Source organism: Chanodichthys erythropterus, chromosome 19 (genome assembly GCF_024489055.1).
Source record: "Chanodichthys erythropterus isolate Z2021 chromosome 19, ASM2448905v1, whole genome shotgun sequence".
Taxonomy (NCBI): Eukaryota; Metazoa; Chordata; class Actinopteri; order Cypriniformes; family Xenocyprididae; genus Chanodichthys; species Chanodichthys erythropterus.
This window is the reverse complement of record NC_090239.1, coordinates 27,324,970-27,347,733: the sequence shown is the minus strand read 5'-3', so window position 1 is coordinate 27,347,733 and position 22,764 is coordinate 27,324,970. Positions and strand designations below refer to the sequence as shown.

The following is a 22,764-nucleotide window of genomic DNA, read 5'->3' as shown; positions in this document are numbered from 1 at the left end:
AGGAGGGAACTCTTATGCCATCCAGAAAGAATGTGCAGTTCTTCCACTCCCAGTCAATCTGTCACATGTAATCCTACAGCATGTGGAACTATTGCTTTCCGATTGCAATTCATTTGAAAAAACCACACAAGTAAGCCTTTGTATGTTGTAGTTCAGTGTCTTTTATGTGCTTTTGTGATGCACCCAAAGCACTTTTTGATGTATATTTGGATTTTGTGCAATGATTTCTGATAATTCATTGTAATAGCATTGGCTGGCTTTGAAACTTTTGTGTTTTTATGTCATGTGTCTGATGATGTTTTGGAGCAGATTATTAAACAAGGCTTCATGTAATTGTAAAGAATCAAATGAGGCTGGCACCGATTTGTACAAAAGTGATTTGACTTCATAATCTGTCCTTCTGTGGACTTTTTTTTGTGTGTGTGGGAACATGCCCAGCTTTTACAATATCTTTTCATCTAAACACCTGCAAGTGAAAGTTTTCTTGAACTGAAGTCTCAACAATTAAATATGTTGCTTGCTGATCGACAGTCATTGATACCTCACTAGCCAGCTGCATAAACTGCTTAGACTTGTCTAACAAGTTGGTCATCTAACTTTTTTCTTCATGACTAGTCCATTACTTTTTTAAGTCATTTACAATAGGTCAAATTTGAATCTGAAAAGTAGAACTGATTGGCCCTGACTAATTGCTAGTTGGTCAGACTAGTTGAAACTCAACATGCAACTCGCCAATTATCCATGTTACACTGCTGCCCTCTACTGGATTATAACGTCAACTGATCACTTAAATAACAAATAGATGTTGACAAATCAATTTTGAATATGCTCACTCAAAGTGACTAAGCACTTTAAGTAATGAAATCAAATCTAAGCAATAAGCATGTTTGTTTATTTACTTTCTATTTATTGATTAATCTCTGTAACATCTGTGTTATATGTGCCTTTGCACAAACTTTCTTATGATTTCCAATATATATATATATATATATATATATATATATATATATATATATATATATATATATATATATATATATATATATATATTAATTTTTTTTTTTAATTAATTAATTTTGGGGGGATCACAGTTGCAAAGTGGCAGTATGTCTTAATTCACTGATAAGACTAATTTTTAATGCATGCTTGACATGTGACAAACATCAGTGTTGTGCAAAATTCAAACAAAATAAATAATTATTTTATACATTTAGACAAAATATAAATAATATTCTGATACATTCTGATAGTCTATATTTTCGCAAATAATTACATACTGTTAAATTGATCAAGATTAAAAAATGTCATAATGCATCCATAGCTACAATACAAAACAAATTTGTAAAAAATAATTTTATAAAATAAATAAATGTTGACAAACTTTTACACCTGTTATATTAAGCTACAAATGTACGGAGCCGTATAAAGGGATATGTTGATGGAAAAAAATATGAGATATATTTCAATGCTTTCGCTCACGAAACTTTTCTTTTTTGTTTCTTGGGGTATATGCAAAACATTTGCGAGAGAACGCAAAAGCATTGACTAATAATTTTTCCTCCCATCTTTTTTTTTTTTTTCATCGTGTCCTTTTAGGGGCTCCGTACTGATAATGATCATAAAAATTAGAAAAAAAAAAAAAACACACACATTGTGGGGACTCTCATAAGCTTATATTTTAACATGTTTGGCAAGATCAGACTCCTACTCTAACCTTTTTAGAGGTTACAGTAAATTTGTAGATATTATTGCATTTATAATTTCATTGAATTATAGCCTAATTCAAATTACAATTCAAATTTGCTACAGCTCATATTTAGGGGTTTTAAAGGCATCCTTAATTCAATAGTGGAGCACAACTGTGGCAACGTGGCATATTTTGGCCACATCCAAAAATGGATAATCCTATCCCATATGTTGTGTCGGTTAACCCACGATCCACACCGCTCTAGCCGCAACATGCTCGTTGTGGTTTTTAAAGCAATAGCCGTATTTTAACAAAGTCTTCATTATACCCAACATGAGTGGCTGTGATTTTTTTTTTTTTATTGCTGTCATTATTCTGTTGATCATGTTCTTTCTTTTGATTACAGCATATCTAAAGAGTTTCTACAATATATGAATTTACATTTAACATTTTTTTATTTCTTTAGCACAGTTTTATCCAAAATTAGAAGCAATTAATCATAGACCCAACACTATTATAACAATTTTAAATGATTTTAATGAATATGTTTTTTCAGAGAAGATTGACATTGATTCATTCAGTATGCTATAAAAGTTTCAGAATGAATATTAAATGCAATTAAATGCAATTATTAAATCTATCTTATAAAGATGTGTAAACTTATAAAATGGAAACTGCTTCCCATATCTTTTGTTGTTGTGTGCTCAAACAAATGATATGTCATTCTGGGTTTTGCGTTGGCCAGTCATGATCTTTTACACCAGAATCACTAAATCATTTGTACTGGTGACATCCTATGACAATAACTAAATAGTTTGGTATGACCCATTCTAAGGAAAATGCTTGTTTGAGGAGATTAAAGGGTGTAACTAAAATACCCAAAGCCTTTATTTAGAAGGGGACATCCCACAATTTGGACCATGTAGTGTGTGTGTGTGCGTTTATTGAATCTCTGTTGATCTATCATTAACGCTTGCTGCTATCGGTTGATAATGGAAAAGTACTGCATTGGAACAGGCTGTTCATGTCTACAGTTACTTACCAAACAGTGTGGGGCCTTTTGTTTGAGGATAAAGGGCAAAACAGCTTGTTCTTGTTAGAAGGTAGAAAGCAAACAGCCCTAGACGATGGGCAGAAAACTACAAAAAATAAATCTTAAATGATGCTGTGTATAGCATTTTACAGAGCATCCCTAAATATTTACACAAAGCATGAAGTGTAATTAAAATGATGACAAAATAATGAGAGAAAGAACAGAAAATCCACAAGAATGCAGATGTAATCCTTCTTAACCACTGGGCAGGGGTGAGAATCACATGGTTGTAGCCTACAAAGTTTAAATCTTGGTTAGTACTTCCAGAAAAAAAGACTCAACGAGGTAAGAATTTTTCATTTATTTAAACGGCTAAGTTCAAAAGTCGTATAAATATGCAAGTTGAAATCTACAGCAACGTTATTCAATAAATAATATGGAGGGATCTGGTCTTACATATACAGATTTTTAACAGATATGTCATTAGATAAATAATAAAAAAAGAATAAATTTAAGGCAGCATGTCTTTAAACGCTGGTGCAGTATCAGTAAAGCATTAAAGGGTTAGTTCACCCAAAAATGAAATTTCTGTCAGTAATTACTCACCCTCATGTCGTCCCAAACCCTGTAAGACCTTTGTTCATCTTTGGAACACAAATTAAGATATTTTTGATGCAATCCGAGTGCTCTCTGACTCCTCCATAGACAGTAATTTAATTACCATGTGACTGCAGTGGTTCAACCTTAATTTTATGAAGCGACGAGAATAATTTTTCTCGTCTTTTCATAACATTAAGGTTGAACCATTGCAGTCACCTCAAAAGGTGCAATGTCGTTGCTGCCTATGTGTGGCTCAGAACCCCTTGGATTTCATCAAAAATATCTTAATTTGTGTTCCGAAGATGAGCAAAAGTCTTATGGGTTTGGGACGACATGAGGGTGAGTAATTAATGACAGAAATTTCATTTTTGGTTGAACTAACCCTTGAATAGTGCTTTTAATAAAGATAAGCTGACACAAGTCAGTGTAAAGTGCTTTCAGGTCAGTTTACACAAATGGGTTTAAATAAAAATATTTAATTAAAAATTTAAATAATTAGTCAAATTAAAATAAATGTAAAAGGGAAAACAAATGAGATGCAGTTCAGCTAACTGAAGAGCCCCATTTTACAGTGACTGAACTACAGAAGAACAGCCATTACTGATAGTCACGGCCTCACAATAACTCATCTTTGTGCCAAAACACATGTCCGATAAATAAATAAGAGTAAAAGGCTAATATTTGCGCAGTAGACCTGTGTGTATATCTAAGGTACATATACACGGTTCAGAACATGTCTATCACTGATTGCATATTCAGCTTTAAGCACATATAAGTCAGATTTTTCAAAAATAAATATTCAGACAAACTGTTCACCCTGTGTCTTCCTCTTAAAAGTAATGCCAGTTACAGTACATTGTCAGTGACAAAGTGCAAAAGATTTTAAAGGCGTATTTTGCTCAAAAAAATAAATCCTGTCATCATTTGCTCATCCTCATGTTTTTCCGAACTTACTTCCATGAAAGAAAAATTCAGATATTAGGCAGAATGTTCACGCTGCTCTTTTACATACAAGAAAAGTGAAAGGGGCACAACAACCAATGACGTTTGGCATCATTCACATCATGCCAATGATGACAAACCGGGTAAATTCAGCAAATAACTTAAATTTCAGTATTGTCCTTAAACAAATTTACAGTGTGGCTTGGAATACAGTACGTATGCCTTATGTACTCATTTTATGGTGTTTTTCCATTTTTTTCATTTTTTTTCATTCCAGTCATTTAGAATTGGCTTATATCTTATAAATGGCTAAGAACACTTCACTGACTACCTGCATCTATATAGCATTCAAAAACTAAATTATTCATTATTCTTACAGAATATAATAGAGATGCACCGATATATTGGCCAATAATCAGTAAAATAGTTTAAAAACAGTTGATAGTCAGGGTCAATATATCGTGTCAATCAAAAAAGGGCAGGAAAATGCACTGCATTTGGGCTTTGTGAAAAGAAAACAGTTTGATAATCAGTATTATTAGAAATTATATGAATTAATAACATTCAGAAATCTAAAAAATATTAGTTTAATCTTCAGAATTTAATGTTAATGTTAATATTAATTTGAGTAATGTGTTTGTTTATAACTGATACCAGTTACTCTGAAACAAGTTGATGAAATGGAGAGAATAAAGTTTTTTTTATTTGCATTCTTTCAAAATATAATTAAAAATGTAATGATTAATTATTCATTCTAATGAAATTGTCATTCATTTAAAAGAAGGTATAAAAGGCAGAACCCCCAAACTATCGGCTATCGGTATCGGTGGAGAAATTTAGTATCGGTTCATCTCTAGTATAAACACTGTCCTACTAACATACTGAAAAGTCAAATCATTAAACTAATGAAATGAACACATAACTTATATGGAAAAGATCAACTTTGACAAAACATCTCCTTCTAAGTTCCATGGAAGAGAAAAACCATACAAGGATGAGCGAATTGACATTTTTGGTGATTTTTACACCCACCAAGCTCTGACCAGCAGTCTATTATTATGTAGTTTACCATAATATCTATATGATAAAGCAGTATTGTCTCAACAATATTATCTGGATTAAAAAATATCTGTAGCATCTTGACTAACAGCCCTCAGTTGAGGTAAGAATATATACTTTAAGAAACTACAAAACTACTGAAAATACTGTTATGTACTGTACATACTGCATACAGTAAGGTCCTAAGAAATAAGACTTTCAATGTATATTATTACAGTAAAACAGCTTATTTGGTATCTAATGCAGCAATTATTTGTAGGAAACATAAAAAATCTCTCTTCATCTCACTAGAATGTGAGATCAGCTCTTGTGTTTCGTGCTGTTACGCCACTTCCTTATGGCCACCCCACTAGTGCTGCAGATCACACACAGCGCCCCTCCCAGACTCCACCATGTGGGTTTGCGGTTGAGGAACAGGAACTGCAGGATGAAGGCCAGAACCACATCCATCGTCCTCATCAGTGCAACAGGTCCTGCTTTCTCAATCTGCAGTGCTTTGGTTAGAAACGCCTGCCCGGCTATACCGAGCAACCCAATGGCCATGAGAGTCCACCTGTCCCAGCCGCAGGATGGAATGGTCCATTCGTCCAAGATGAACAAAACAATGATGCACTCGATGAGTCCAATGACTGCATAGTACCAGACGGAGAGGTAGTAATGAACACTTTTACCTATTTTTCTCAGAATGACCATAGTGCAAGCAGCTCCGACCGCCCCCATGAAGGCGGACACCGTGCCTTTGATGTGATTGGTGTAGTCTCCTTCGATCCCAGACAGCTCACCACCAAAGAGGAATGGAGGTCTGGCTATCAGTATGACACCGGTAAGCGTAAACACGGTAAAAACTACGTCCCATATTGTGCACCTCTCTTTGAGGAAAATCCAAGCCAGCAAGGATGTGAAAACTGGATTACTGAACATTATAACCGTGGCGTCGGCTAGGGGCATCTGCAGAACTGCATAATACAACAAGATCATGGCGTTGGACCCCAGGAACCCTCTGAGGAACAGGTAGATTCGCATACCTCTTGGTCCCAAAAAGCCAGTTCTGAAAAAATGAAAAGGTTTTAGGCTATTCCCAATTATACTGGATCCAATTACAGGGTCAAGAGAGTCATACTTGTAATATATCATAGATTCAAACTTGCATTATAGATTCATGCACTATATCATAGATTTATACTTGTATTGTATACTTGATTCACACTCAAATGTAGCATAGATACTTGTTTTATATATTCTTACTTGTAATATACAAGATATATACTTGTAATAATTCAGATTTATGCTTGTATTATAGATTCATATTAGAAATATATCTGATTCATACTCAAAATGTAGCACAGATTCATACTTTTTTTATATATTCTTACTTGTAATATACCAGATATTCATACTTGTTTTATATATTCTTACTTGTAATATACCAGATATTCATACTTGTTTTATATATTCTTACTTGTAATATACCAGATTTATACTTTTATTATAGATTCATACTTGTAATACATCATTGATTCATACTTGTATTATACCGATTTATACTTGTAATACATCAGATTTCTACTTGAATACTAGATTCATACTTGTAATATATCAAAATTACACTTGTATTATAGATTCATACTTAAAATGTAGCACAGATTCATACTTGTTTTATATATTCTTACTTGTAATATACCAGATTTATACTTTTATTATAGATTCATACTTGTAATATATCATGGATTCATACTTGTAATACATCAGATTTCTACTTGAATACTAGATTCATACTTGTAATATATCAAAATTACACTTGTATTATAGATTCATACTTAAAATGTAGCACAGATTCATACTTGTTTTATATATTCTTACTTGTAATATACCAGATTTATACTTGTATTATACCGATTTATACTTGTAATATATCAGATGTCTACTTGAATACTAGATTCATACTTGTAGTATCATTGATTCATACTTGTATTATACCGATTTATACTAGTAATACATCAGATTTCTACTTGAATACTAGATTCATACTTGTAATATATCAAAATTATACTTGTATTATAGATTCATACTTAAAATGAAGCACAGATTCATACTTGTTTTATATATTCTTACTTGTAATATACCAGATTTATACTTGTATTATACCGATTTATACTTGTAATATATCAGATGTCTACTTGAATACTAGATTCATACTTGTAATATCATTGATTCATACTTGTATTATACCGATTTATACTTGTAATACATCAGATTTCTACTTGAATACTAGATTCATACTTGTAATATATCAAAATTATACTTGTATTATAGATTCATACTTAAAATGTAGCACAGATTCATACTTGTTTTATATATTCTTACTTGTAATATACCAGATTTATACTTGTATTATTCCGATTTATACTTGTAATATATCAGATGTCTACTTGAATACTAGATTCATACTTGTAATATCATTGATTCATACTTGTATTATACCGATTTATACTTGTAATACATCAGATGTCTACTTGAATACTAGATTCATACTTGTAATATATCAAAATTATGCTTGTATTATAGATTCATATTAGAAATATATCTAATTCATACTCAAAATGTAGCACAGATTCATACTTGTTTTATATATTCTTAATTGTAATATCAGATGTCTACTTGAATACTAGATTCATACTTGTAATATATCATGGATTCATACTTGTATTATACCGATTTATACTTGTAATATATCAGATATCTACTTGAATACTAGATTCATACTTGTAATATATCAAAATTATACTTGTATTGTAGATTCATACTCGAAATGTAGCACAGATTCATACTTGTTTTATAGATTTTTGTTATATCAGATGCATACTTGTAATAAATCAGATTTATGCTTGTATTATAGATTCAATAGTATTATACCGATTTATACTTGTAATATATCAGATGTCTACTTGAATACTAGATTCATACTTGTAATATATCAAAATTATGCTTGTATTATAGATTCATATTAGAAATATATCTGATTCATACTCAAAATGTAGCACAGATTCATACTTGTTTTATATATTCTTACTTCTAATATACCAGATTTATACTTTTATTATAGATTTATACTTGTAATATATCAGATATCTACTTGAATACTAGATTCATACTTGTAATATATCAAAATTCTACTTGTATTATAGATTCATACTTGTTTTATAGATTCTTGTAATATATCAGATTCACACTCAAACTGTAGCCCAGATTCATACTTGTTTTATATATTCTTACTTGTAATATACCAGATTTATACTTTTATTATAGATTCATACTTGTAATATATCATGGATTCATACTTGTATTACTGATTTATACTTGTAATATATCAGATTTCTACTTGAATACTAGATTTGTACTTGTAATATAATCAAAATTATACTTGTATTATAGATTCATACTCAAAATGTAGCACACATTCATACTTTGTTTATAGATTCTTACCTGTAATGTATCAGATTCACACTTGTAATGAATCAGATTTATGCTTGTATTATAGATTCATATTAGAAATATATCAGATTCATACTTTTATCATATATTCATACTTATAATATATTAGATTTACACTTGTATTATAGATTCATACAAGATATATCATAGATTCATACTTGTTTATAGATTCTTGTTGTATATTAGCATCATACTTGTATCATAGATTCATATTTGTAACTTCAGATTCATAATTGTAATAATTGTAAGATTGTAATATATCAGATTCATACTTTTATCATACATTCATACTTGTATTATAGATTCATACAAGAAACGTATCATAGATTCATACATTCTTGTTATATATCAGAATCATACTTGTATTATAGATTCTTACTTGTGATATATCAGATGTATAATTGTATTATAGATTTATACTTGTAATATGTCTGATTCATACTTGTAATATATCATGGCCGGCATGACAAACAGCATCTGGAAGAAGCACCGAACCGCACTGATTTGGATGGCGTGCATCCCCTCGATTTTCTTCACAAGAAGAGCCGCAGTGGAGAAGAAGACAGATGCTAACAAGCTGTACATGAGGCCCAGCCCTGGACAAGCTGGTTTCTTTTCTGTGGATGAATACAACAAAACAGCTTAACATCATTTTGAGCGAATTAATTACATGGTGTGTGGATTGATTAATTATGGCCTGGTTTCACAGACAGAGCTTAGACTAAGCCAGGATTAGGCCTTAGTTTAATTTAGTACATTTAAGTAGCTTAGAAAAAAAACATTACTGGTGTGCATCTTCAGACAAAACAATAGCACTGATATATTTTAAGATATGCCAGTGCAAGCTGCTTTCAGTTAAATCAGCTTAAACATGCATTTTAGTCTGAGACTAGGCTTAAGCCTCGTCTGTGAAACCGGGGGTAACTGTTTTATCTGCATAAATAAATATTTGCTGAGAAAAACCCTTAAATGAAGACAATTCAAATACTTTACCCTTGTGACTAGGGTTGGGCACAATTCAATTAAAACATTTTAATTGAATTGACCACAAACCATAGGAAACTGAACTGGAATTTTAATTTCTTTCTTTCTTTCGATCCGTAAAACCTATAAACTTCCAAACCTCTATTTTTTTACTGACAGCAGAATTTACCAAATTCTTCACTTCTAAGCTTAAATTGTTCCTCATATTATATTTTTCTCTATCCCACAATATTTTATTCATTGAAGCACCATATGAAAGCACTTTATTACCACAGTATTTGTAGACAAACCATTTGCACAAACGATGGAAACGAGACATGAGAATTACACACAGCGTGATTTGGCTTTGTGGGGTGTGATCTGAATTTTGATCTTGGAGTGGAATGAGATGGAGGGAGCAAAAACAGCATGAATCTCAACACACTCTTGGTGATTCTGTTTAACTTTGACACTGAAACGATGACTCAAATGTAACAGCAATGATTATGCAACCAGATGCAACTTTACTACCTGTCGGTGAGCTGAGCCCATGCTCAATCAGGATGTGTGGTTGCCAACATTGGACAAACGCCAAATTGTATCAAATGTCCCATGAGAACCTGGGCTGACTCAAATGGTTCCTGGAACATAACACATACCCAGAATACGGGTTTGGTTTAAAATAAACAACTTCACCAGAGCGTTAAGAGAGAACAGGAAAAAAGGACACCGTTTCCTGGTGTGATGCAAACAGTTTTTCCCACAAAGCCAGTACTGCTCATAATGACAAAGCATTTTTTTGTTATCAGAGAAAATATTTTTTTCCTTTATATCCTTTATGTAAAAGACAAGATGACAACTTCAAATTTCTAAGGTACTTTGAAACAAAATAGGCTCCCAATGTTATGTACTTGCCTGGTCACACAGAATCTCATTTTAAAATGGAATACGAAAAGCAGGAAAATTAGATACAATGTAACAGTGTACAGTGTCCCCTTACAAAAGTTACCATGGTAACCACGGTTTCCAACAACATACAATAGACTTCTACAGTCTGAAGTAAAAACACCATTCATTCCCTTCATAGAGGAACTTGTTTTTAACAACTGAACAAAATCAATAGTTTTAATTTTCAAATACGTTTTTGCTTCAAATCTAAGTTTGTAATGTTGTGATCCACCTTGTAACAAGTTAGTTTGGTTCATGGCTTATCTAACGCATTAACGAAGGCTTTTATGAAATTACTATGTGAAAAATGAATTGTAAAAAAATCCTTCTGGAACCAGCGCCGATGAAAAAGTACACTTTATTGTACTATAATACACAAAACTGTGGTTACTTGGAATTAGCCATCACTGTAATCAAAAATACATTAATAAATCCCATATAAATTTATAAGAATTCAACAGTATACACTTTTTGGATGACAGGTGGCTACAACCAAGAAACCGTGGTTTATTTTAAAAGCGGGAACAATGGTTACAATGGTAACTGTATGTCAGGGTCTTGATACAATGTAACTGTTCTCGTCAGCTATAAAAAGAAGTTGGTAACCATGGTAACCCTTACATTTATTCCACAATTACTATAGTTTACTGTAAAACCATGAAAAATTGATAGATCTCCTTCAAACAGATTAAGAAACAATCATTTCATTCATTGTTATTATTTATTAGCTTAATTTTTGATGGCATACGGCTAATATAAAGTTGATGCAGATTTACTGTAGTATCAATGATATTTTAAAAAAAAAAGATATTGTAATTATTATGGTTAATGTAACATGTTTGATGCCATTATTTCCAGTTAATAATTAATGAATAGAGTTCACCCTCAAACAGCTCAAGAAACATTCAGAAATCTGTCGTGTTGTTTAATTTTATTGATTTGTTTTCAGAGTTTTACTGTACTATCCATGGTATTTTAAAGAAGAAATGGTGAATGTAAGTTACAGGTTTGTTACAACGTAACTGTAACGTAACTAACGTTACAACTCTCAGATTTGACAAAGTAAACATAAAAAGTTACCATGCCAAACCTGCCATTTATCATAGATACTACAGCTATTACTATTTATATTGTAAAGTCATGGTAAAATGAAGAGTGTAAGACACTATCAGAATATTTCTGACCTGTTTTTCATTTTTATTAATGTATTAATATTAGGTCCATACCAAGTTACCGCAGATTTATTCTAGTAGTATCAGTAATTATAGTAATTGTGGTGTGTCACAGGCGGAAACGACGGTTACTATGGTGAATGTAAGTGACTTGTAACTGCTCTCGATATTAGCTGTAATACTGAAAGAGGTCACACGGATGTAGAAACAGAAATAGACAGACTGTAGGACAATTTGTAATGAATATCTTCTGATTGTGTTAGAGTTTAGGTAAGTTTACCTTTTTCAACTGTTTTTGCCCCCGTGTCCTCCTCACCATCCTCCTCCTCCTCCTCATCGCGGTCAGTGTCGCTTCTCTTACAGCAAACCGGCACACAAACCCGGTAAAAAGCGTCGCCGTTGACCCGTCGGCAGTCCTCTGCGTCAGCATCCGCATCTGGCACTTCTGACCAAGTTTGCATCTCAATTTCCTCCCCAACGACCCCATCGTCAACTTTATGACAAAGCACTCTGATGTCGTCCGCTGTATAAGGGACAACAGATAAATCTGTGTCATTATTACTCACAGAGCCATTGCGCTGTCTAATATCACCCATGACAGAAGAGAACAGCTGCTGGGCATACCTTAACCACGCGTCTTGACACACGGTTGCCTTCGGGTAGAAATGGTACCGAGCAACAAGTTAAATGATTAACCTTGTACAAAGAAAGAGGTGATTGCGTGACTCTGCCGCTAGAGGAAGACAAAACGTATTTGTGGTTGGACAACAATGACGTTTCAAAGAGTTTATTCTACGGAGTAGAAATCTTTTTTGAATTCAGAGAATAAATGTTGAACACTTATGCCCTTGTATGCTTGGTTCTTGATGTTTAGGTCATATTTTGCGAGTCATATTTTCTTTTTTTCATCTTAAAGGGTTAGTTCACCCAAAAATTAAAATTCAGTCATTTAACTTACTCTCATGGCGTTCCACACCCGTGAGACCTTCTTTCATCTTCAGAACACAAATTAAGATATTTTAGTTGAAATCCGATGGCTCATTTCCTCTCTCAAGATCCATAAAGATACTAAAAACATATTTAAATCAGTTCATGTGAGTACAGTGGTTCAATTTTAATATTATAAAGCGGCGAGAATATTTTTAGTGCACCAAAAAAAACAAAATAACTTTTATATAGTGATGGCTTATTTCAAAATACTGCTTCATGAAGCTTACGAATCAGCGTGTCGAATCAGCGGTTCGGAGCGCCAAAATCACGTGATTTCAGCAGTTTGGCTGTTTGACGCGATTCGAATCATGATTCGACACTATTCATTATGCCCCGATGCTTCCTGAAGCAGTGTTTTGACATCGGCCATCACTAAATATGTCGTTGTTTTGGGTTTTTTGGCGCACCAAAAATATTCTCGTCGTTTTATAATATTAATATTGAACCACTGTACTCACTTGAACTGATTTAAATATGTTTTTATTACATTAATGGATCTTGAAAGAGGAAATGTCATTGCTTCAATGTCATTGATTTAAAATCAATGTCATTGCTAATTTCGAAACACTTAAGACGTAACAAAGCCTCGTTTACTGAAATCACATGATTTTGGAACTCTGAACCACTGATTCTTAAGCTTCATAGCTTCATGAAGCAGTGTTTTGAAATCACCCATCACTAGATATTGTTGAATAAAGTCGATATTTAGTTTTTTTTGCGAACAAAATGTATTCTCGTCGCTTTATAATATTAAGATTGAACCACTGTAGTCACATGAACTGTTTTAAATATGATTTTAGTACCTTTCTGGGCATTGAAAAAGGAAATGATCTTGCGGTCAATGCAGGCCTCACTGAGCCATCAGATTTGATCAAAAATATCTTAATTTGTGTTAATGAAGGTCTTACGGGTGTGGAACGACATGAGGGTGAGTAATAAATGACATAATTTTCATTTTTGACAGGTTTCAAGCATGTGCTTCACCATCACTGTACACAAAATTCATGCATCACGACAAAACAGGCTGAATTTTTTTTAAAGTTTTATTAGTTCTAACAAAAAAACAAGTACTAGTAAACAACTAACCTTCCTTCCCACAGTTACTTTTCCTCAAGAGTTGAGCTAAATCTAAGTTTATTGCATTCTGATAATTGAAAGAAGTTGTTGAGTCAAGACAAGTTACAAATCTATCACATCCAATGTGGTTAAACTGCTCGCTTTTGTTTAAAAAAGTTAAAAATGGCTTTTTACATCACTGTAAAAATGTAAACAGTTTATTTGGCAGATTGTTATCACGTCAACAGCTAACTGATTTGACCTTTGTTGTTTCCTTATTATACCTCTTTAGTGACTACACGGTAAGCATGAGAATACGTTAACAATAGCTTTTGTTGAAAGGGACAAAAAAAACAGGAAAAATGAAAAGTGCAGAACAGATGGTGACAACACAGAAAGACACAAAGGGCGTTTCTAGAGAGGCATTCATCTGGAATTATTATTATTAGCGCTAGGCTAGATCATGCATGTGTTTTCACAATAGCCAGGGTCTGGTTTTCTGCGCTTTCAATTGGCACCCTAACTGCTTAGGTCGATCATCAAGTGCTCGTAAATCTGCGTCTTCCCTTTAAAGCTGGAAGCCAGCAGGAACTCTCTGTTGTCAATGGACACCAGAGAGAATGCCCTCGGTGCCTGGACGTTGAGCTCCTGGAAGTGCACGAACTGGCTCTTCTTGGTGTCCCACTGATAGACCTGGGTTAGCGAGTAGTCGCTGCCTAGGATGGCGTACTGCCAGTTGCCGATGGAGACGGGCTGGAAGACCATGGAGCCCCGCGAGGGCATTGTCTGTATCTCTGTGAACATAGCGCCGTCCCACTTCATCACCTTGGAGTCGCCAATGAAGCGCGTCAGACAGACAAACAGCTCCCCCTTCACCTTGAAGTGTTTGACGGCATAGACGTCCTCCATCTCTGGAATGTCCGTCCGCCTGTCGAACTGCTTCTGGCTTCTGCTCCACTGGTAGATAACGGGCCGCTGTGAGCTGCTAGACAAAATAAGATGGGGTTTGCCGGCGATATCAAGGTACTCGACGTCCGTGTCACGATACCAGGGATGGAGAGACTGGTGCGAGTAGAAGCCGTTGCCGTTCCACTTGTACACCGTGGTGGAGCCGGCCTTCGAGCTGTCCGCTATCACGAAGAAGAACTCGCCGTCAACACGGAAAGTCTCAATGTCGTTGGGCTTCCTGATTTTCAGGATGTCGATGTCCTGGATTTTGATGAATTTATTGGCAGAGTTGTCCCTTTTGTAAATGTGAGAGCCGCCGAAAAGTTGGGCGACTATGATGAAAAGGTGGTTATCGATGACCATTGGCTTGCACACCACCGTGGAGGTGCCTGTAAAGACAAAAATGCATTCAAATTGAGTTCATTCAATCAGTCCCGGCATTGAAATTGATCCTTTTAACCACTTTTTTGTGGGGCCAGAGCAGAGGTGTGATGTGTGATGCTCACTCTCTATGGTGTCATAAGCTCTGAACTCCATGTTGACGTGGTCCCATTCCAAAAAGCTGCATTTTCCAGAGAAAGGCTGGGCATATACGACATACTGATCATTCCCAAACGTAAAGGACTCCACAGATATGGACTCAAAAACAAGGGTTTTCTTTAAAGCAAACTCTGCAACAAACAAACAAAGATCAGTTGATATAATGGTCATTTTGGGGGGCTTTTAGGTCATGTTTTCAAGCCTTTCTTACACATTTCCATCACTGAAAAATGTATTAAAGGGTTAGTTCACCCAAAAATTATATTTCTGTCATTAATTACTCACCCTCATGTTGTTCCAAACCTTTAAGACCTTCGTTCATCTTCAGAACACAGATTAAGATATTTTTTGATGAAATCTGAGAGGTTTCTGAACCACACATAGGAAGCAACATCTTTGCACCTTTCAAGCCCCAGAAAGGTAAAGACTTCATTAAAGTATTCCATGTGACTACAGTAGTAGAAGAAATTATTGAATAAAGTTGTTATTTTTGTTTTCTTTTTGCGCACAAAAAGTATTCTCATCACTTCATAACATTAAGGATTAAGTTGTAGTCACATGGACTATTTTAACGGATGTCTTTACTACTTTTCTGGGCCTTAAAAGGTGCAATGTCGTTGCTGCCTATGTGTGGTTCAAAAACCCTTGGATTTCATCGAAAATGTCTTTATTTGTGTTCTGAAGATGAACGAAGGTCTTACGTGTGTGGAACGACATGAGGGTGAGTAATCAATCACAGAAATTGCATTTTTTGGGTGAACTAATCCTTTAATGACTCCAATATAAACTGCATGATTGATTATATCGTTGCCATATGTAAACCATCCTGTCTCCAAACTCTAAACTGCTAAATGTCAACCATTTAGGTATTATAATCATGATTTTCTGTAAAGCTGCTTCAAAACAATGTCTATTATGAAAAGCACTATACAAATAAAGCTGGCTTTGACAGTCATTCATTCATTTTATGACTAGTTTTGTGGATTTTAGGTCATGTTTCCTAGTCTTTCTTTTAGATAGCCAAAAATGTATTAATAACTCCAACATGCAAAATACTTTTAACATATGCAGTGCTATCCTCATACATACAGTGCACTGACATAAAGCAATGAATATTAAATACTGTTTTGTTATTAATTTGTGGACACATTAATGTTTTTGATTTGTGGAGTAAAAATTATAGTTTTTATTTTAAAGTAAAAAGATCAAATTAAATTTAAATTAAATTCAATTTTTAAATGTAGTAATTATTATAACTAATGGGGTTATTATTCAGTATTTCCATTAATTAGATGTACATTTCAGACATCTTTGCTTTTATTAACACCTATATGTCAGTGGAGTGAAATTATTCAATTTGCATTCACAGTGTTGCTATTATTACATATCTTCAATCAAAATATGGGCAGATAAATGAATAAATATTCATATGCCTGTATATAAGTCATAGAATAAGTTTACCTTTCAGATGAATCTCTTTTACTGGTATTCTGCTTTGTCTGTCATCGGTTATTCAATTACTATCAACTAAATTGTCAAAATAAAGCTTATTTAGTATTTTAAATTAATGACACATAAATGTGAATAAGAATTATATCAAAATACATTCTGTAAAAGCTTATCGGGGGTCAACTTACCCCAGTAGAGGCAATCGTACCCCTTTTAATATTTGACATTTTAAGCGATAACAATGTAATTATAAAATGTTAATATTTATTTCCTAAACGAACACATTGGCTGATGCATCATCATCCTGCAAATTCTAAACTTATATCCTAAATATGTTACAATTTAAAAGTAAATCCACATTGTTCTTAAGGAAGGCATCTTCCCCCATCCTACCCCTACATAATAATCACCAATGGCCGCTATTTGAAGCTTTCGAGATCTATACATACACCCAAAGGGTGTTACAGATCCACAGCTTTACATTTATTGTCTTTCGGGAAAATTAACCATAAATATTGATGAATCTTGTGCGCTGGGGCATGAAGTAATTGTTCAGGTGAATACGTAATCCTTTTGCTGTGAATGCCTTTTATTTTTACCTAATGCATTTCTAAGCATTTCAGCAGACATGTAGGTTCAGCTTATTTCAATGCCAGAATCTACTCAGGAGAATCCAGAGCACAATTACCTGCTGTAATGCAGTCAAACGACTGAGGCACTAGGTCATTGATCTTCCTGCCTTGATAGGCTGGAGGCCCACTGCAGTATAACTGATCCACCGTTGCATTAGTGCTGTACATCCATTCCACCAGCCACTTCAACTTACAGTCACAGCTGAACATGTTTCCTCTGAGATCCCTGCTCGGTGGATTTACACACATGACATTTTAAATCACTTTTTTTTTCTGGTATATTACAAGAATGATGTACTTGAGTGGTCAAATACATACACTTTTGTTAAGGCATCCATTCCTTTGAAAATATCTTTGGGCAACGTCTCAAGATTATTGTAGGCAAGACTCCTAACACACAAAAACATTTGTTAACATTGACTAAGAATGAAAAATACTTCTACAGCACTTCTTAATGTCAGTGCATTTTCAGTTCAGCATTTACTCCTACATTTTCAAGATCAAAAGTTGTATCTGTTAACATTAGTTAATGCACTGTGAACTAACATGAACATTATTATGTTAATTGATGCATTAATTAATGTTAACAAATGAGACCATATCTAAAAGTTTGACAAATTCTAGCATAATGACATATATTTAAATAAAACAATAATATATATATATATATATATATATATATATATATATATATATATATATATATATATATATATATATATATATATATATATATATATATATATACAGTCAAACCAAAAATTATTCAGACACCAGATATAATTTTTTTTGATTTTTTACTAGTGGTTGCAGGACACTATAGTTCATTTCTGTAAGTGAGGATAGCACAATAAAGTAAACTGTGACATATTATACCCAAAAAGTCTTCATACAGTGGACTGCCAGTAAAATTGATAAAAATTTGGGACCAAAAATTATTCAGACACTTTGACCTGACCATGTTTTGCTTAAGTGTTATCTGACTTAATTAAGATAATTTTTTTCTGACACAGTTTAAGAGTGAAATGTTCAAGGTGTCTAAATAAATTTTGGTTTGACTGTGTGTGTGTGTGTGTGTGTGTGTGTGTGTGTGTGTGTGTGTGTGTGTGTGTGTGTGTGTGTGTGCTTTTGTTTATATTACATTGTGGGGACCAAATGTCCCCATGATGTAATATAAACCTGAGTTCACCTACATCGTGGGGACCAGCCAGCGGTCCCCACAATGTAAATGGGTTTATAAATCATATAGAATGAGTTTTTGTGAAAAAGTAAAAGTTTGCACAGTTTCCTGTGAGGGTTAGGTTTAGGGGTAGGGGCAGGGTAGGGGGATAGAATGTACAGTTTGTTCAGTGTAAAATGCATTGAAGTCTATGGAAAGTCCCCACAATTCACAAAAACAAACATGTGTGTGTGTGTGTGTGTGACCCTGGACCACATAACCAGTCATAAGTCGCACGGGTATATTTGTAGCAATAGCCAACAATACATTGTTTGGGTCAAAATTATCGATTTTTCTTTTATGTGAAAAATCATTAGGATATTAGGCAAAGATCATGTTCCATAAAGATATTTTGTAAATTTCCTACCGTAAATATATAAAAAATGTATTTTTGTGAGTGGATATGCATTGCTAAGGACTTCATTTGGACAACTTTAAAGGCGATTTTCTCGATATTTAGATTTTGTTTTACATCCTCAGATTCCAGATTTTCAAGTAGTTGTATCCCAGCCAAATACTGTCCTATCCTAACAAACCATACATGAATGGAAAGCTTATTTATTTATTTATTTATTTAAATTGTCCCTTATGACTGCTTTTGTGGTCCAGGGTCACATACAAAAAATATTTTACAAATATTTTAATAGTTCTAAAACTTTGATATACTCACAGGTGTATGAGAGATTTCAAACCTCTAAAGGCATGGGGAGAAATCGACTCAATTTTGTTGTTTTCAATAAATCTGAAAGGGAATGTTGCATTTATATTAAAATGGAGTGATAATCTAAAAAGACTGAATGATGAGAGTTTCAGACACACTAAATCAAACTCACAGATATTCCAGATGCGGCAGGCCTTGGAAAGCATCTTCGTCGATGAAGTCAAAAGAATTGGCAGTAAACAATCTAGGAAGTCATGGAACAAAACAAAACAAATTCAAGTTTCTTCAGAGTTTGGATATTAAGCAATATTTCATTTGTTAGGAAAAAAAAACTATAACCACAAAACACAAATATTTTCATATAAGGCTGGTGTTTAGCCCAGACACATAAGGATCAGTTTCATCACGACGAAGACAAAGTAACAATAGCATTCCTGTTCCCCCCGCATACCTTTCTGTTTTTAATTATATTGCTGAAAAACCCCTGTCACGTAATAGTTATCTTTAGCCTAGCACGTGAAATGAAAAAATATTTTCACATAGCCTAATCTTCTCATAAATTCTTTCCATATTTGTGCATTGGCAAGTTCTTGCACAATCAGACCTAACACAGAGCGTTAAAGATAAAAGACTGGTTTTGTTTTGCATAATAGTGCCAAATCCAGCCGTCAGATTTGCATTTTCTTTTGTGTGAGTTTACATTTGCATAGAAACGCATTTGTTTCTGCCTTCATTTCTAAGGTTTTGTGCGGTGTGATATTATAAAAGCAACACTGAAGCCGAGATTTGCTTATCACGAGGACAGGGCCATGTCCCTCACAGAGCAGCTGCATTGCATAATATTCACAGCAATTTAAAGGCTTTGAGAAATTAGACACGCTGAAGAATGTCCCCAAAACAGGGGGCGGGCTGTAATTGCCTAGAACAAACATTGAACCACTTAACATGGTGATCACCCCATCCTAATAAAGAATCCACACAACAACAACAAAACAACAACAGATAACACCAACAGAAACTCACAGAAGCTGAAGGGACGGCGTGTGGAGGAAGCTTCCCCCTGCAATCTCAGTGAATCCAGACTTCACAAATGATCTGTTAGGAAAAGAATCAGTATAATCTAGAAGTAAAGATTATACAACACATAAAGGTTCAAATGCATATTCAAAGACTTGTCTTATTCATGCACACGATTTGCACTTGAATACAAATGTGAAGAGTAGCAGGACACTTACAGTGAGACGACATCAGGAGGGAAGCTGTGTGGCACAGATCTCACATTTTCACACAAGGCGTTATCTTTGGTGCACGTGCATCCAGAGGGGCATCTAGGCTGTTTGCCTCTTCTGCTCTCCACTAACAGCAGTGCTGTGGCAACCCACAGCAGAAAAGTGTATCCTCTTATGCTTCTGTTTGCATATCCCATTCTGTCCCGCTGTGTTCCTGAGTGCCGTGGGCTGCTGTGGTGTTTTCGGCTGGTGATAAGTGCTGGTCTGCTGGTCGACTCCCTTCAGTTGTGTCCGTGTGATGAATGTCTAGTCTCAGTGTGTCAGGCGCTCATCCAAGCGATTCGTTTCGCTATACTGAAAATATCCAAGCGGGCTCAGATTTCCTCTTAGTTAGGCTACATGCGGATTTGGAAATTAAGCCATTTTTGGCTACATAAAAATCAACAGTAAAAAAATGAAAGTGAAAAATGAAAAAAAAAAAAAAATAATTTCCTTGGCGACGCGGGTTCCTTCAGATCCTGGGAGAATCCCTCTTTTGCATCATGTTGTACCAGCTGCTATCCAATGGTGTTATTACTGTGAATGCGCATGAACCAAACCCATGAATAAGTGATAGTGAGAATATTCATGAGGCTTTGGAGAGATGCACCTGCGCCCCTCAAGCAATCAGAGCAAGAGATACTGAGCTGTTTTGTGCTTTCATTAAGCACTTTATATTATTTTCTCTTTCATAGTGTTACTTTTAATAAAATATACTGTAATTACAGCATTATTCAAGCACCTTACATTTAGCCTGTGTTTAGACTGTGCATTAGAATAAAAACCTATATGTTATTATCTATTAAATGTAATATAAATATGTACATATGTAATATAGAGACCATGGACCACAAAACCAGTCATAAGGGCAGTTGAGATTTATACATCATCTGAAAGCTGAATAAATAAGCTTTCCATTGATGTTTGTTAGGATAGGATAATATTTGGCTGGGATACAACTATTTGAAAATGTGGAATCTGAGGGTGCAAAAAAATCAAAATACTGAGAAAATCACCTTTAAAGTTGTCCAAATGAAGTCCTTAGCAATGCATATCCACTCACAATTTTTTTTTTTTTTTTTTTTTTTGATATACGGTAGGAAATTTACAAAATGGAACAAGAACTTTAATTAATATCCTAATGATTTTTGGCATAAAAGAAAAATCGTCATTTTGACCCATACAATGTATTGTTGGTTATTGCTACAAATATATATTGCCACACACACACACACACACACACACACACATATATATATATATATATATATATATATATATATATATAAGAAGTCTCTTATGCTCACCAAAGCTGCATTTATTTGATCCAAAATACAGTAAAAATACTAATATTGTGAAATATTATTACAATTTGAATATATTATGGTTTCTGAAGGATCATGTGACACAAATGAAGTCCTTTTATATATATATATATATATATATATATATATATATATATATATATATATATATATATATATATATATATATATATATATATATATATATATATATATATATATATATATATATATATATATATATATATATATATTTACAGTAGTAAATGTACAAAAAATCTTCATGGAACATGACCTTTACTTAATATTACTTAATACTTAAAAATCAATCATTTTGATCCATACAGTTGGCTATTGCTACAAATATACCCGTGTGACTTATGACTGGTTTTGTGGTCCAGGGTCACACATATATATATATATATATTTACAATAAGGTTACGTAATATCTATTTAGTCTAAGCCTATATTAAAAGTGTGTTTTTGTGACGTATCATGACACAAATTTGTATAATGACATGGGTATTACATAGGTATAACAAGGAGAGGGTGACTTATGAGGCCATTACCCCATGTCCCCATTTTTCAAAAGGCTTATAAATCATACAGAATGAGTTTTGAGAAAGTAAAAATGTGCACACTTTCCTGTGATGGTTGGGTTTAGGTGTAGAGTGATTGTTTGTACAGAATAAAAACCATTACGCCTATGGAATGTCGCCACAGTTAACAAAAACAAACATGTGTGTGTGTGTACTTGTTTTGACTATGCTTTCACAATCCACTAGTTAGGAAATGGACTGG

The 22,764-nt window shown here is 33.8% G+C and overlaps 2 protein-coding genes across 4 annotated transcripts; both read right to left on the bottom strand.

The window, feature by feature from the left end:
• Positions 1-1,190: 1,190 nt before the first annotated feature.
• On the bottom strand, positions 1,191-12,667 carry slc35g1 (solute carrier family 35 member G1). 2 transcript variants are annotated; one of them, XM_067369395.1, is made up of 4 exons: positions 12,521-12,656; positions 12,177-12,419; positions 9,256-9,430; positions 1,192-6,369 (listed from the first exon to the last, which is right to left on the bottom strand). In XM_067369395.1, the coding sequence occupies exons 2-4, from the start codon at positions 12,355-12,357 to the stop codon at positions 5,622-5,624; spliced, it is 1,104 nt and encodes a 367-aa protein (XP_067225496.1). In that variant the 5' UTR covers positions 12,358-12,419; positions 12,521-12,656; the 3' UTR covers positions 1,192-5,621. The 2 variants fall into 2 exon arrangements, with proteins under 2 accessions (XP_067225495.1, XP_067225496.1); XM_067369394.1 differs by having other exon boundaries at positions 1,191-6,369; positions 12,177-12,667.
• Positions 12,668-13,708: 1,041 nt separating this feature from the next.
• Positions 13,709-21,179, bottom strand: lgi1b (leucine-rich, glioma inactivated 1b). 2 transcript variants are annotated; one of them, XM_067369228.1, is made up of 8 exons: positions 20,627-21,179; positions 20,415-20,486; positions 19,564-19,635; positions 19,401-19,472; positions 17,830-17,901; positions 17,568-17,737; positions 15,397-15,561; positions 13,709-15,279 (listed from the first exon to the last, which is right to left on the bottom strand). In XM_067369228.1, exons 1-8 carry the CDS (start codon positions 20,815-20,817, stop codon positions 14,462-14,464), a joined length of 1,632 nt encoding a protein of 543 aa, XP_067225329.1. In that variant the 5' UTR covers positions 20,818-21,179; the 3' UTR covers positions 13,709-14,461. The 2 variants fall into 2 exon arrangements, with proteins under 2 accessions (XP_067225329.1, XP_067225330.1); XM_067369229.1 differs by having other exon boundaries at positions 20,415-20,511; positions 20,627-20,752.
• Between the last annotated feature and the right edge of the window lie 1,585 nt (positions 21,180-22,764).